The sequence below is a fragment of the Pieris napi genome, chromosome 4, assembly GCF_905475465.1.
Source record: "Pieris napi chromosome 4, ilPieNapi1.2, whole genome shotgun sequence".
In the NCBI taxonomy this organism is placed as follows: Eukaryota; Metazoa; Arthropoda; class Insecta; order Lepidoptera; family Pieridae; genus Pieris; species Pieris napi.
This window is the reverse complement of record NC_062237.1, coordinates 1,495,855-1,509,307: the sequence shown is the minus strand read 5'-3', so window position 1 is coordinate 1,509,307 and position 13,453 is coordinate 1,495,855. Positions and strand designations below refer to the sequence as shown.

General features: G+C 37.8%; 1 protein-coding gene across 2 annotated transcripts; it reads right to left on the bottom strand.

Annotated features, from left to right (window-relative positions):
- Positions 1 to 464: 464 nt before the first annotated feature.
- LOC125048720 (myc proto-oncogene protein) lies at positions 465 to 12,624 on the bottom strand. Of its 2 annotated transcripts, none has more exons than XM_047647557.1 (3): positions 12,322 to 12,624; positions 10,358 to 10,996; positions 465 to 3,708 (listed from the first exon to the last, which is right to left on the bottom strand). In XM_047647557.1, exons 2-3 carry the CDS (start codon positions 10,884 to 10,886, stop codon positions 3,173 to 3,175), a joined length of 1,065 nt encoding a protein of 354 aa, XP_047503513.1. In that variant the 5' UTR covers positions 10,887 to 10,996; positions 12,322 to 12,624; the 3' UTR covers positions 465 to 3,172. The 2 variants fall into 2 exon arrangements, with proteins under 2 accessions (XP_047503513.1, XP_047503514.1); XM_047647558.1 differs by lacking the exon at positions 12,322 to 12,624 and adding an exon at positions 11,084 to 11,458.
- Between the last annotated feature and the right edge of the window lie 829 nt (positions 12,625 to 13,453).

Sequence of the window (13,453 nt, the reverse complement as noted above, 5' to 3'; positions counted from 1 at the left end):
TTGACTATTTATATTTGTAGGGAAATATGAACTCGTATTTTACTAATTTTGACCATGTTATTTAACATAAAAATATAAACTAACAAAATTAATAGAATTTAATGTATTAAGTCTGTTAATAATACTGGTTTTTAATAATTCGTTGTTTAAAGTAGGTACATATATCTCTCTCTTATTATGTCTATGATAATACTAGAATAACTTAGAGAAGCCAGTATAGTTTATATTTCTTAAACTACTGTATAAATATAAGATATATTGAATAAAGAAAACAATAATAATATGAAAAACGCATTGCATACAAAAGCTTTTGTATGCAATTTCTAGACTTAAGTGGTGACTGTGAAGTCGATAGACTTAATAGTTTAAATATGTCAAAAAATGTGTAATTTTATCTTAACTACTAGGTACTAGAGTATATTTATATTATAGTGAAGATGGTTGGAAAAAATAAAAATGCAGCATATTTTTTTTAGGCGAGCAAAAGCAGAGTGTAGGAAACATCTCCCATTGTACCACACAGGTACATAAAATCACAGTTTCTAAACTCTAATTTAGCCTTATCCAAACTACACCAAAAACATATAAAATCACAATCAATAGCCAACTGCTTCCGCGCTCTGCTTTCATTCAACCAAATTTTATTATCATATTTAATGATTATCTTAATGTTTTTGATACAAATAATTAAGGAACAAAAACCAAAAAAAAACTTTTCTCCTCATAATAATAGTATCCAAAAGTCAGGACGTGGTAAGTACACTCAAGTCATAGATAACTAGGACGCCGCTTCAAAGATTGCAAAGTGCAACGTTTATATTAGGCGGAATTCGTATTGCGCCTTGCATTCTCTGTAGCGGCGGCGAATAACCGTCGCCTGCGCCCCGACATACCTTTGGCCAGTCGAGCCACCCGTCAAACTGTACAAATACACCAATCGACACAATTAAAAACATACACCCTTCGATTGGTCCCTAAAGCCAGGCGACGGTTAGGTCTTTCTTACGTAAGGATACTTTATAAGAAAAAATGTAATAAAAATTAAACTATAACATGACTTAATCAATCTTAAATTTAACATATACAAACTGTTTTTATTTCTCTATTTCGTTTGGCAGTGGTGGAAATGTGCCTTGTTAACGCTGTTTCGTTCGTTCTGTCTTGTCACTACCGATTATAAAGCTGGTATTCCTTAAAAATAAAACATTACCTACTGACTTTTCCTTACGTGAAAATTATTAAAAGTGTTATCACCTTAAAACCAATGTTACTTTCACATAACTAAACCTTTCACAATATTTATTATTTATGTCAAGATTAACAAAATTAAATGCAGGTACAACATTCGAGAATTCGTAACTCTCCAGTTATGAAAAAAACAATTAAAAAAAAATACTCGTTCGTAAAAAAAGATGAAATACTCCTACGTTCTAATCTCTATTATTTACATTTAAGACTACTGGAAGATAAACTGTTAATCTTTAACACGATCACTATTAAACTTCTTGGTGTACTTACTTACAGAACAACGCTATCTCTACGATAATATTTCTCACAAAAAATATTTCTTGCAACTAATTCGAGTATAAACCTAATATTATATAATATGTTATGTACATAGCAAGGCACATTCCGCACACAATTAAAGCCTTCAACTTTACATATCTGCTGACATGTGCTTGATAAAACATCATTTTGTGAAGCCTGGCCCAAAACAGTTACTTAATATCGATTCCAGAGCCAACGATTCCATTTCCGACCAGGCTTTGTTGATTTAGTCTTAACATCGCAAGTATACTACTAACTTACTGAATAAAAATATATTATAATAAAAGAAAATGCAAAATTTTCTATCAGTAGGTACTATGAGGAACTATTTCGTGGGTATTTAATGTTAAAACCCGATTCGGGTGACCTGCAAACGTAGGTTTTGATGTTATTATCAAAAAACACAGTCTATTTTGTTTCGGACAGCAGTCACTGAGATTATACTTTAGTATTTATAATCACTGGAATACATAAGGCGTAAAAAAATATCAAGAAGTATATTAACATAAACTTATTTCCGAATATACGTTATACACATACAGATGAAAATGCAATGAAAGAATATATTACTACGTATAAACTACACCGGTCCAAATATCGTCAGTAAATCAAATTTAAAAATTGTCATCAAGAAAACTTTATAAAAAATAATATTTTGTAACACGAATCAAATACAAAATTTCATGTATATATATATATTGATAATAGCGCAGTACTGAATGTAGATATTCTAATATTCTGAATAGTTAAAATAAATGAAAACGGTCAATTATTGATAAATCGCTGGTTCAAATATAGAGGTTAATTGCGTGACTAAATACATAAAATCACGTAAAATTGTTAACATTTACAGAATAACAAAAACACTAAAAAAATAAGCGAACTAATCTAGGTAGTTTAAACTTACAATAATATCAAGTTAAACCATAATGACATACTACCCTGTACTCGCCGTTAAGCGAGCTATTGGGAAAATAAAACTCCTACGAATCGGCCCGAAAACATATATAATGGCCAGCGACTTTACCATCAAAGTCATCGACACCTTCCTCTTGCCAGCCTATCTCATCTAGTTACAACCGTGTATGTACAGCATTATAACAGTCTGCAATGCCCGGTTTAACTAAAAGTTTCCTTTCGATTCATTTTTCAAAATTCCTGTTGATCTGAGATAAATTGTATGTCATCGACTAATCTATTATTTATGAATCAAAATCATTTCAGAGGTAAATACCAGTCTACTAAGTTTACGAAGCAGTCTGTCACTATTAAGTTTATTTCAATGAAGACTTAGGATTTATTAACAACGGTTTTATGGCTCACTTTGGCACTGCTATGTACATCGTTTGAGCAAACAATCTTTATCCTTCAGCATCACCACGCTATCCACAGAAGCAGAGTAAGCCGTAAAAGTTGACTAAATACAATATTTAACAAACGTTTCGTGTTCCAGTAGATTCTGGAATCTATAACACATAATAAGGTTTAATCAATCTTCGTATGTTACAAAATTGTACAAAATTTGGACGAGCCGAATTTTCATTCGCTCGTCCGTACGCGTCACTCGGAAGACCGCGGCCCTCTGCGTCACATTGTTGAATTTCCAACAACTCAGCTAAACTACTCAATAGGGACGATAGCGTGCCGAGAGCATAGTACGAAGTTTCTTCAGTTTAGTAATCAGCTTGTTTTGCTGCTTTTTAAGATAATCGCGCTCTAGTTCATCCTCGCGAAGTTTACGACACAAGGCGGCCGCTTCACGCAATATTACGACTTTCGGTGCACGCTCCTTATCTTTTGTGGCTGGTATTTGCTTTTTGAGTTCATCAAAGAGATTTTTGAGACCTATGCGCCGTAAGCGTTCCATATCGTTGTGGATAGAACGACGTTCAATTTCAGGAGACTCGGCTTCAGAGTCTGTGTCAGTATTGGAGCGGCCACGTCTGCCGGGGCCTCTCCGCCGCCGAGGCACGGCAGATGTGACGCCTGTGGGTGGTACTAAGCGCTTTCTAGCCACCGGCCTCGGAGTCACGTTAACTTCTACGGGAGCTTGTATATACCGTTCTGAAGAAGACGAACCTCCACTGTAGTCGGCGCGAGATGTCGAAGCCAACGGTTGGTTACTGGTTGTACCGAGCGATACAACGTCGATTTCTTCCTCTGTAACAAAAGAAAGCATCCGTTAATACCGAGTTCCTTTCAAGGTGGACAGGTTAAAGAATAAAAAGTTGCAACATTAATTATAGAACAGCCTTGCCATTTTATTGTAAAAACCCGTATAGGAGGACGATTCCTTGCATACTTTCATTCATAGACCGTTCGCTACGTTCGCATCACCATAAAAGGCGGGCGATTGTCGTAGCATCACTATAGGTATGCGTGTCGGTCTAGATGTGGTCGTGCCGGGATGCGATTGCAGCAGTCAGGTGGGAGGGCATACTGTATAGGTGTGGGAAGGGGGGAGGACGTCGACCCCGCCGTACTACCGCAGCGTCTGTCGACATCGATCCAGACGCCTGACGTCATGGATATTCGCGCCAAAACGAGAGCGCATGCGCGATTTCTACCGCAGCGGCCGCACTCAATGGACGCTTGGTTATCAACCGGTGGGCACGCTTTCCGGCGCGTCGCAATTTTCCCGATCATACACCGCGCAAATTAAATCATGACGCTCCGACTAGCTTTTTATCTACACATTTTTAGCGACACTTTCCGATTTTAAATTAAAATCATGTTGGAGACGTACGGGGTTGTTGGCTTCAAAAGTGACAGCCTCAACACGGGCGTCTCCAATATATTTAATGTACCTGTCTTTTCTAGAAGAGAAGCCATAGGGCTAGTCCTCCCAAATGAACAGGATTAAGTACGGTACGATAAAACCGAGGGTACTACCGCCTAGAATGTCTCAACTATGTAATTCGAGTCGAGCGGAAACTTGGTCTGAATTCCGATCATTTCTGCAATGATTGCAATTTGACGGAAATATCGTCGAAAGCAGCAATTAGATTACAATGGAATTTAAATGAATGAACGCGGTATTTAAAGACATAGTAGACTACTAAATCTACGGCCGCCTTTTTCGCAGAAGTCACCGTAAGACACTATCCGGTTACACCAACTAATTATGTCAGGACGGTTCAAAGGTTTGACGCAACGTCTATCCCACTACCTAATATAATAAACTTTCGATTTCTTCCCGTGATACCGAAATAGATACGTGGGCAGCTGTTCCATTACGGAACGGAGCTAGTTTCAGGGACATCGCTGTAATTTGCAAACTACGCATGTATAAAAATCGCATAATCAGACGATAAATTTACACACCAACGCGAACATCGATTTCCGCATAGTTACGTAGCCGCTTATCGCAGCAGCTCATCGGTCTAATTTTATCCTTCAGGCGCCTGTCGTCAAATAGAGCTCGCGTGACGTCTAAACGTAGGCGTGAAGGATCCATTGTGAGAGGCTCGGTTTTCACGTGATGATTTTCTCTTTTCCCCTGGCGCCATTGCGATTAACGGTCGCCGAGAGTATTGTTACAGGCCGGCGTGTAAACGATACGGCTTTATTGTGGCCAGTAGACTGGTGTTCTCCGCTTGAGTGAATATCTATTATACCTATCGACAGTATTAGAGACATACACGGATATTTAGAAGTGCCAGTTAATCTAGAGTAGGTACCTCTTTGAATTGTTAGCAAATTTACATATCTGCCGACCTGTGTCATACTATCTCCCACTTAGATTAGTCATAATTTCTAGGCACTAGGACTTAACGTGAGAACACAATGACTCAGACTTGCACAGTTAATCTTAAAGTCTAGACGTATTGAATTCGCGGTTCGAAACTATACGTGTAATAACGGGTTTAGTCAATATGGCCGCTTCACCGGCACTGCTTCCTTATTCATGGCGCGGTTCACAAAGTGTTTCAACAATGTTATCCCAATTATAAGGAAAGCTTGTCGAAAATTTGCGGTCTTATGAAGGATCGTTGATTCGTTATTAAAATAATTTCGAGCTTAAAACCATAACACTTAAATTCACCTACATTTAAGGGGAGACCGTTTTGAAAGCTTTGGTGAAAGGGTGTTTTAGACTTCAGTAATTGTCTGCGTACTCGGATTGTCTGTTTTTAATTAACGTTTAAGACACTTGTGAGATTTCGTGGAATCAACAGTTTTACGAATTACAATAATTCTATCGTTTAGAGGGATTATCGTATAATGGAATAGTGTTGGAGGATCAAATGTATTAAGTTTGAATAGGAATGAAGTTAAAACGATGTCGTCAGGTGTGACCTGCTATGTCTGGGGCCTCATGCTCCGCTGACTACAATCCGAGGCCAAGTTCACTGGCATTTGAGCGTGATAATTAAAAATTATCATGACGCGCTCGCGGCTCACGCTATCCTATACAGGTTGTTTGATACAGCCGCCTCCATCCATTCATTCTCATAAAAAGCAATCATTGCCCGAGATGCTTAATCCTTAATGGACGTCCACTGCGAACGACTTTGATGACTTAGCGGTATCGGAAACATCGAACACGATTTTTTGTTGCAGTATATATGAATAAAAAGTTTTACTGATATATTAGCAAATGAAATAGACAGAATTATTAAAACTTAATCTTTTTGTAACAGCCTGTAGAATTCGTCTTAGGTTGTATAGAAATGCTAATTAGCTTCGATAGCGTACTCGTTCCTATTATAAGTTGCTTATAATTTTTAATAGTACACTTTCTTATTGCTCAACCGTCAACCGGAAACAGCTTACCTTAATTAAACGTTATAAAAACAGCTTTACTTAAATTTACTTTATACTAAACACGAGTGGGGCGTTCTCATAACTTGTCATGTATCTCATATATTTGATTATTTGACGTTTAAATGCCGGCCTATATTTTTAGAACATTACACAACCGACAGAAGTCGGTCATATCGGCCGTAGTGAGTACTTTTAGCTGGATACCTTCTAAATTTGACAGTTGTAATTTATGGCAGCGTTATGGCGGATCGATCGGGCGTTCGGCCTTGGCGAGTTGTGCGGAAGTTCATGGACGTACACGCGCGGGCAAAGATTTTTGGTTATGCCCATATAACGCCCAGCGGAAAATTCGTTTCGCACAATCTGTAGCTATTATATCAAAGTTTCTAAGCCGATTTAAAGCTATCAATAACTGCTCTTAATTACTGGGATATCGTCGTATAATTAGGATGTGGATGCAATTAATTAGAATACAAAACACAGTAGTGACCTATCTAAATGTCAACGAGGTCAAGAGTACCACTGAGACCGCACCAATGAGGGGTTTCCGGAGTTGTTTGGGAAACCGGTTGCGTTGCGTCACTAATTTTCTGTATCTAACCGCCACACCCGTCGATTTATAAACTGGTGTCAATATATTCAACAGCCTTATCACCGTGTGAACAAGCGCATTTTCTTTACCGATGTCTGGAGTTTTAACGTTTCGTATCAAGGACACGGCCGTCACGGCTTTAAAATATTCAGTATGATTGGTACAAAGCCCATAAATTATTACGCAAATTCGATGTTTAGGAAAAATACTAATGTATTTAATTAATACCTGATTAACATTGCGTATGCCTATTGAATTTAACTTACGACATTGTATTAATGAATTCTAAAACCACATTTATAATATCTGATGTCTATTGTAAAAGTGTAAAAGACGGTTGGCTGATGACTTAATAGAAATAGCAGGACTGGCTGACTAGTGGAAAACAGAGGCATTTGGAAAGGGAGAAATCTTTTACGCAAGAGGGAACCATATCCACAGGCGACTAACATTTATCTATAAGTAAACACTAACAATACTACTAACAACATTAGAAATGTTGTAGGAATATAATATGTACTATGATAGGTCGAATTAAATTTCTGTAATTATTTGATTATTTAAATAATTAAAACACCGAGATCAAGGTGACTAAATTATCTTGTTGCCGTGGTGTTATCACACCTATTCGGTTAAGACTTTTTCGTGATAAGACAATACAAATTTATGTTACTGTGACACGTATTTATTTTTTATCGATATTGTAGTTCCGAAGGCCGCACGGGGGCCGCCTATATCGACTTCTGTATTAAATGTACTATGATAAGGCACTTCAATCTATTTCTATTATATTGAAGGTCTTCAAAATTTATAAGTATTTTACCTTGTTGTAAATGTAAAAGGGAAATTTGAAACAATATATATATAAATACATATATATATATATATGTATTTGTATATAGACGCAAGGCAGCGGTAATAAAAATTCGGAATTCTTGCAATCCGAACACGGTTTATGTTCGTGTACTATCTTACATACCTACTGACCCAGTATTCGACATTCTGCAAATCATATAAATCGTATCTTTTAGCGCAATTGTTTTAAAATATTTCCGATAAGCTACAAGGTCGCAACATCTCCGAGTAATATACGGCGTGGTGAATAAACGCAATAAAAGTTTTGATATTTAATTAAATTGATTTTAATGCTTTGAATTATGGAAATGAAATATTATGTAACAAATTCTTTGACCTATAAAGTTTTAATATCTTTTATACGTTTTTAGATAACATATATCCCCCACTTAGTAGAAGTTATAACATTCGAGTAACCTTTACGAGTGATTAACAAATTTTATAGGCATTACGAAACGTTGTGTTAATGTATGGCATGTGTGTCAAGAAGGAATAACTAAAAGTTAAACTAGAATCTAGATCATATTACCTACATATGACTGGTTTGTAAGTCTAGCTTTGGCCAGCAAAACCTACCTATATTGGGGTCACTTTACGAAATAACTTTGAAGGTTTTATATAAAAAACCAGAACCGATTTAACGATGTACCGGTTTATTGCGGAAACGAATAAATACTGTTGCTATGGAGATCGTCCCGTCCGAATACCAGTCGTTCGTATTTATCTGCGCTCGCTCTAATCAAAATTAAAAGTGCTAACATTTCGCGCCTTAAACCAATATCAGCGAGACTGGAATGCGCACCGGTCAGACTGATACGATTTTTTCGACAAACAAAACCGGATCTGCAAAGAAACCGAGCAACCATCGCCAAGTTACCCTACATAAGACACGAGAATTCAAATGCAATAAACAATATTTGCTAGAGCAATCTGTCAAGATAATACGCAGGTCAAAAGCACCTAGCGCGCCGCTTATCAAAGTAGTTTATTAGGTTAACCTATAATAGACCGAGGCGGGAAATTTCGAAATCACAACGTTCCACAGATTCCAATAAAAAATACATAAAATTGTTATTACAAGTCCGAAGCGCTAGACTGTGTTTGATAGTAAACATGATTTATTATACAAAACGTTGCTACACGAAGGCATAGTACAACCGTAAAAATATATTACAATGACATAGTTACGTTACACAGTAAATTGGCGCGAAAATGTGACAGCTCTGACCGTACTCGTTTCGCGTGGTGCATGGTGCGATAAAACTGAGCATGCGTCATAAAACTTCCCGCGTTTATGCGAGTTAGTTCCTTAACAATAAATAAAAATGTTAAAACATAGATAGACGGTAATGTATATCAAATTGTCGTGCTTTAGGTACTCAGTTGAAACCGGTCGAACGAGCAGCAAGCTCCACTTCAATGAGATTCCATTTCATGCCGTTGCATTCTTATGGGACTAACGGACTAGACAATCCAGGCTCACAGCGAACTATATTATTAACCTTGCCTACGCATTATAAAAAGCAACATAAACAGTGCGTTATGAAAACATGCCCATCGCGACCTTACAAACTCTTATCGAATATCGGTATTAGCTGTGATAACAAACAAAGTATAGTACTTGTGTTTAAAATGAAATATTTATACGACATTGATTCGACATTCGTCTATTGATTCCGCTGTATCCCGTCCTTGGATTGACTTGTAAAACGTTGTGTTACCTAAGCAGACATATCAATTATTCATTGAAATAAGATGCCGTGCAAATCTGATTTGATTGTAATTAATTGGAGAGAAACCAGCTTGAGCATCGACTGCGCTGCACTAGTTTTCAGTTTGAGATCAAAACTTTCATCGAAGAATGAAGCGGAGCGAACAATGCTTAATTGAACAGTTTGATTTCTAATTCCTAATCAAATACGAAATATAAAATGGCGCATGAACTTTGGGGAACATATATTTAATGAGCGTCGCGACGGTTCGGCTGTTAACCCTGGAGTTCGGGAGGATTCAATGTCAGGATTCGGTCGACGCACCAGCGACCTTCCATCCTTTAGAACGTTTAGTCGGTATCTGGTATTACTTCAGGGATATTAGGGAAGGTTGGGACGTTCAAGGTCGAAGTAGAAGGTTCCGGAAGCGGGTGCGTCTAGACAGAGCCGGGGGGTGCCGGTCGATACGCAGTTTCCCGCGCTACCGCGACGCCTGCGTCCTACGTCCCGAGCCCATCTTGTACATTTCTTCAAGTTCTAATTAAAATACCCGAAAGACTAATCCACTTCGCAACTTTTTAGGAAAATGTTTCTAACTTGAAAATTTCGAGATTTGCAAATGTGCTTTCGACGTTCACGAAACACATTAGGGTGTACATTAAGTACCTATACATAAACAAAAAAAGATCGAAAACGTTATCGAAAATAAAAACAATATTTAGCCAATTAACCGATGTGCACGTTATATTACTTCGACATTCAATGTGACATTAATTTAAAAGTCAAATTTCAATTATGTTATATTTATTACACGATACGCCACAGATAACTAAACGGATTAATATTTTGACAACGTCCTCGTAAATTAAATGATTGTACTGACCTGATTCTCCCGAGTCAGATGGTGTCTGAACGCCAAGGCACTCGAAGTGTTGACGCGCCGTGTACGAATGATCTGCTGCCACGGCTCTGGTATCCCTCAACAGCCTTAAAGCTGTGCTAGTGACATCCACAACATGACGGAACGGAGGGTGCTCATCTCCGTCCAAAGTCGGTGGAGTGTCTGGTCGGGGTGGTGACATATCCCGATCCCGGCGTAGCACGCTCTCTCCAGGAGCAGCCACTCTTAAGTCCGTCGGGACAAAGGTGTTCGGCAGCCCTGTGTCTATACAGTAGCCAGCCCACATGCAATCGTGATGTACAATATTGTCTTTGTGTTCCTCTGGTGTCTCTGCTACCCTCCAATCGACTTCATTTTCCTGCATCAAGCTAAACGTCGAATCGGTGTCTATTCTCTCCGTTTCGTATTCCACTTGTGACCAGAATTCTGAAGTCGATGAAAAGGTAATGTCATCCAAGGGTTCGAAGTCCCCCCAAACGTCCAACTGGAGTATGTCAAGTGGTGGCGACATTTTCAAAGTATATCTAATTACTATCTAGTTTTAAAGCTAAGACGAACTCGTCGATATCACAGGGCCCTCTTATCACAGTACGATGCGCGCGATCAGTCCACGCACACCGCCTAGAACAAAACAAAACAAAATAATTAGTCCACTTTCACTTCTGTATTTAAAATCGTAAAATTAATTTAAATCAACCAGTAACGCACTTTATTTACTTCAAAGAAACTATTCAGTTGTATTCGAAATTGAAACTAAACACTTAGGTTGTTGGCCTTTATATTTACAAACACTTAAACTTTTTGACAAGTGTCCACAACAAAGCCATTAACAAGACTGAAGTCTGGACGGGGAAACAAACGTTTTTAAAGGGTGTATGTCCTTGAGCATCCCAGCAATTCTAATAATAATAACTGTACCAACATTTAGCAAATCATTTTTTCTATTTCCTACCTGACGATACCACGAAGTGATAGCGTCAGGTAAAAGCTTTAGAAAGAGGCTGTTTACAAACTCAAACGGCGCGAACTTATTGTTTACCAATACTGGCGAACGTTCATTTTCCCGCTATATTGTTCATAATGCCACATAATAAGTAGTACATGCAATTGTGTAATATTTCATTTATTGTTATAATATAGTTATTTTCCTCCAATGTAAAATATACGTCTATAAGATATAGATTTTAAATATTTACGAAAAACTGAATTCTTACTGAATAGGTATTTTTTGGTAAAACATCAATTAACCTACATAAAATAGAGCGCTATTACGCTGTTCGTCTAAACATCTCAAATTGAAGTCAAGAATTATTCCGAACCAATTTTTCACAGTTAGGCTTATTATATTTATTTTAATGCGACATATAGAGAAAAAATTTAAACAAGTTCATAGTGATTTTAAATTGTTAATATTGTATAATTTTCTATGATATAAATATTATTGTATTTTATTAGACTATAATATTATATAATAATGCATATTATGTGTCGATTCATCGACTTCAAAATTTCACAATATAAATGCAACAATTATATTGCGCTTTAACAGCACCCAATATGAATCTTTTTATAAAAAAATATTTATAATATAAATTTGATTATTTAGTTTTTCGTTATTTAGGGAGGTGACTAAAAGTCTTAATATCTACCTTTTACATTAGTTAAAAAAATTAAATTCTAAAATTCGCAATTTTAGTCAAATTTATTCAAACGAAATATTAGTAAGTTTAACTTACTAATAAGTAGGTACCAAATACGTAACATTGTAAGGAATTTGTGCGCCAGTAATTCGCAGAAATTCCGAACCAAGCCTCGGCTTGATATCGACAACGCCCCGGTAGGTACTTGTACCTCCATTAATACGTACTTCTGGCGCATAAAATACATTTTATTGACCTAATAATCACTTTCACAGTACATAAAATAGGTATGTAAGTGACACTCACCAAAAAGTTTTTGTGCAATCCGGCTGCTACCGGCAAATTACACAATTTTACACAAGATTCTTCAGAATCTTCGACAAAGTTTTTTTCGTACACACTGCGTTACACTCACTGAGAATATGCGATTGGTACAGTGTAAATTAAAGACAGTACTTCTTCCGAGACCTCCGATTGAGTTTGTCAAACACTGAAACATTATTCGGATGCCGGTTCTGAGGAAAGCCGCGCGTGCTTTTCGTGTGACGCCGTAGACACGACTAACTGAACGTGAAGTTGCGAGCGGGAACGAGTAGCGTACCCGACCGAGTACCGGCCGCCGGCGCGGCGCTCGCCCTCCTCCCCTCTACCCGTGGCGGCCCCGCGCCGCCGGCTAATTCGATGCCATAAGCCATTCACGAAATTCACTGAAAATACGCGCCATCTCAAACTTCACCGACCAACAACTACACTATCAAACATCGTCCTAGGCAGGGCAGCTAATATTTTGACAAAAACGCTGAATATAACGAAGATATCTAACAAAATATCCGGCGTCTGTCGCTGCGGGGGGATACTTGAGGAAGGAAATCAGCGCAGTGGCTTTCGTCGGACATATAGAATATAGATGTGTGCGAAGTCGGCAGAGGCGGTTTCTGTGGGTGGAAAATCGAGCTAGGTAGCGTCACTTGGCCGTCGGCTCTCGGTGAAGGAGTATGTCGCTTTTCTTTTTTACCGTCGGCTATATTGAACCTAGTCCGTCGACATTCCTAAGGTACGGGTACGTTCGACTTATGGGCCACGAGGCAAACGAGAAATACCTTAGCCATTCTGACGAATTGCAAGTCGTTATTGCTTTACGTCTGCGAAAACAATTAGGACATAACTTTTAATGCCTATTGGCCATTGGGTCGTGGGTATTTTAACTTGAGTACACGGTGAATACCTCTGTACAATGACTTCATACGAGTACTACTAATGAGAATCCTAATATTATATAGTATAATAGTATTTTTGTTATGGCCTTATCAATTGCCTAATCGCATCATATCAGAGTATATAATAAGAATGGAGACAGTAATCAGGTCGCCGGATAGAGGAGCGTAAAATTTTTCTAACGGGAGTAAATTTAGTTACGTAGGTATAATATACAATCTTA

Coding starts and splice junctions, on each gene's coding strand:
- LOC125048720 (XM_047647557.1), bottom strand. CDS start 10,886: ATGTCGCCACCACTTGACATACTCCAGTTGGACGTTTGGGGGGACTTC. Junction 3,709..10,357: donor ATCTGACTCGGGAGAATCAG/GTCAGTACAATC, acceptor CTTTTGTTACAG/AGGAAGAAATCGACGTTGTA.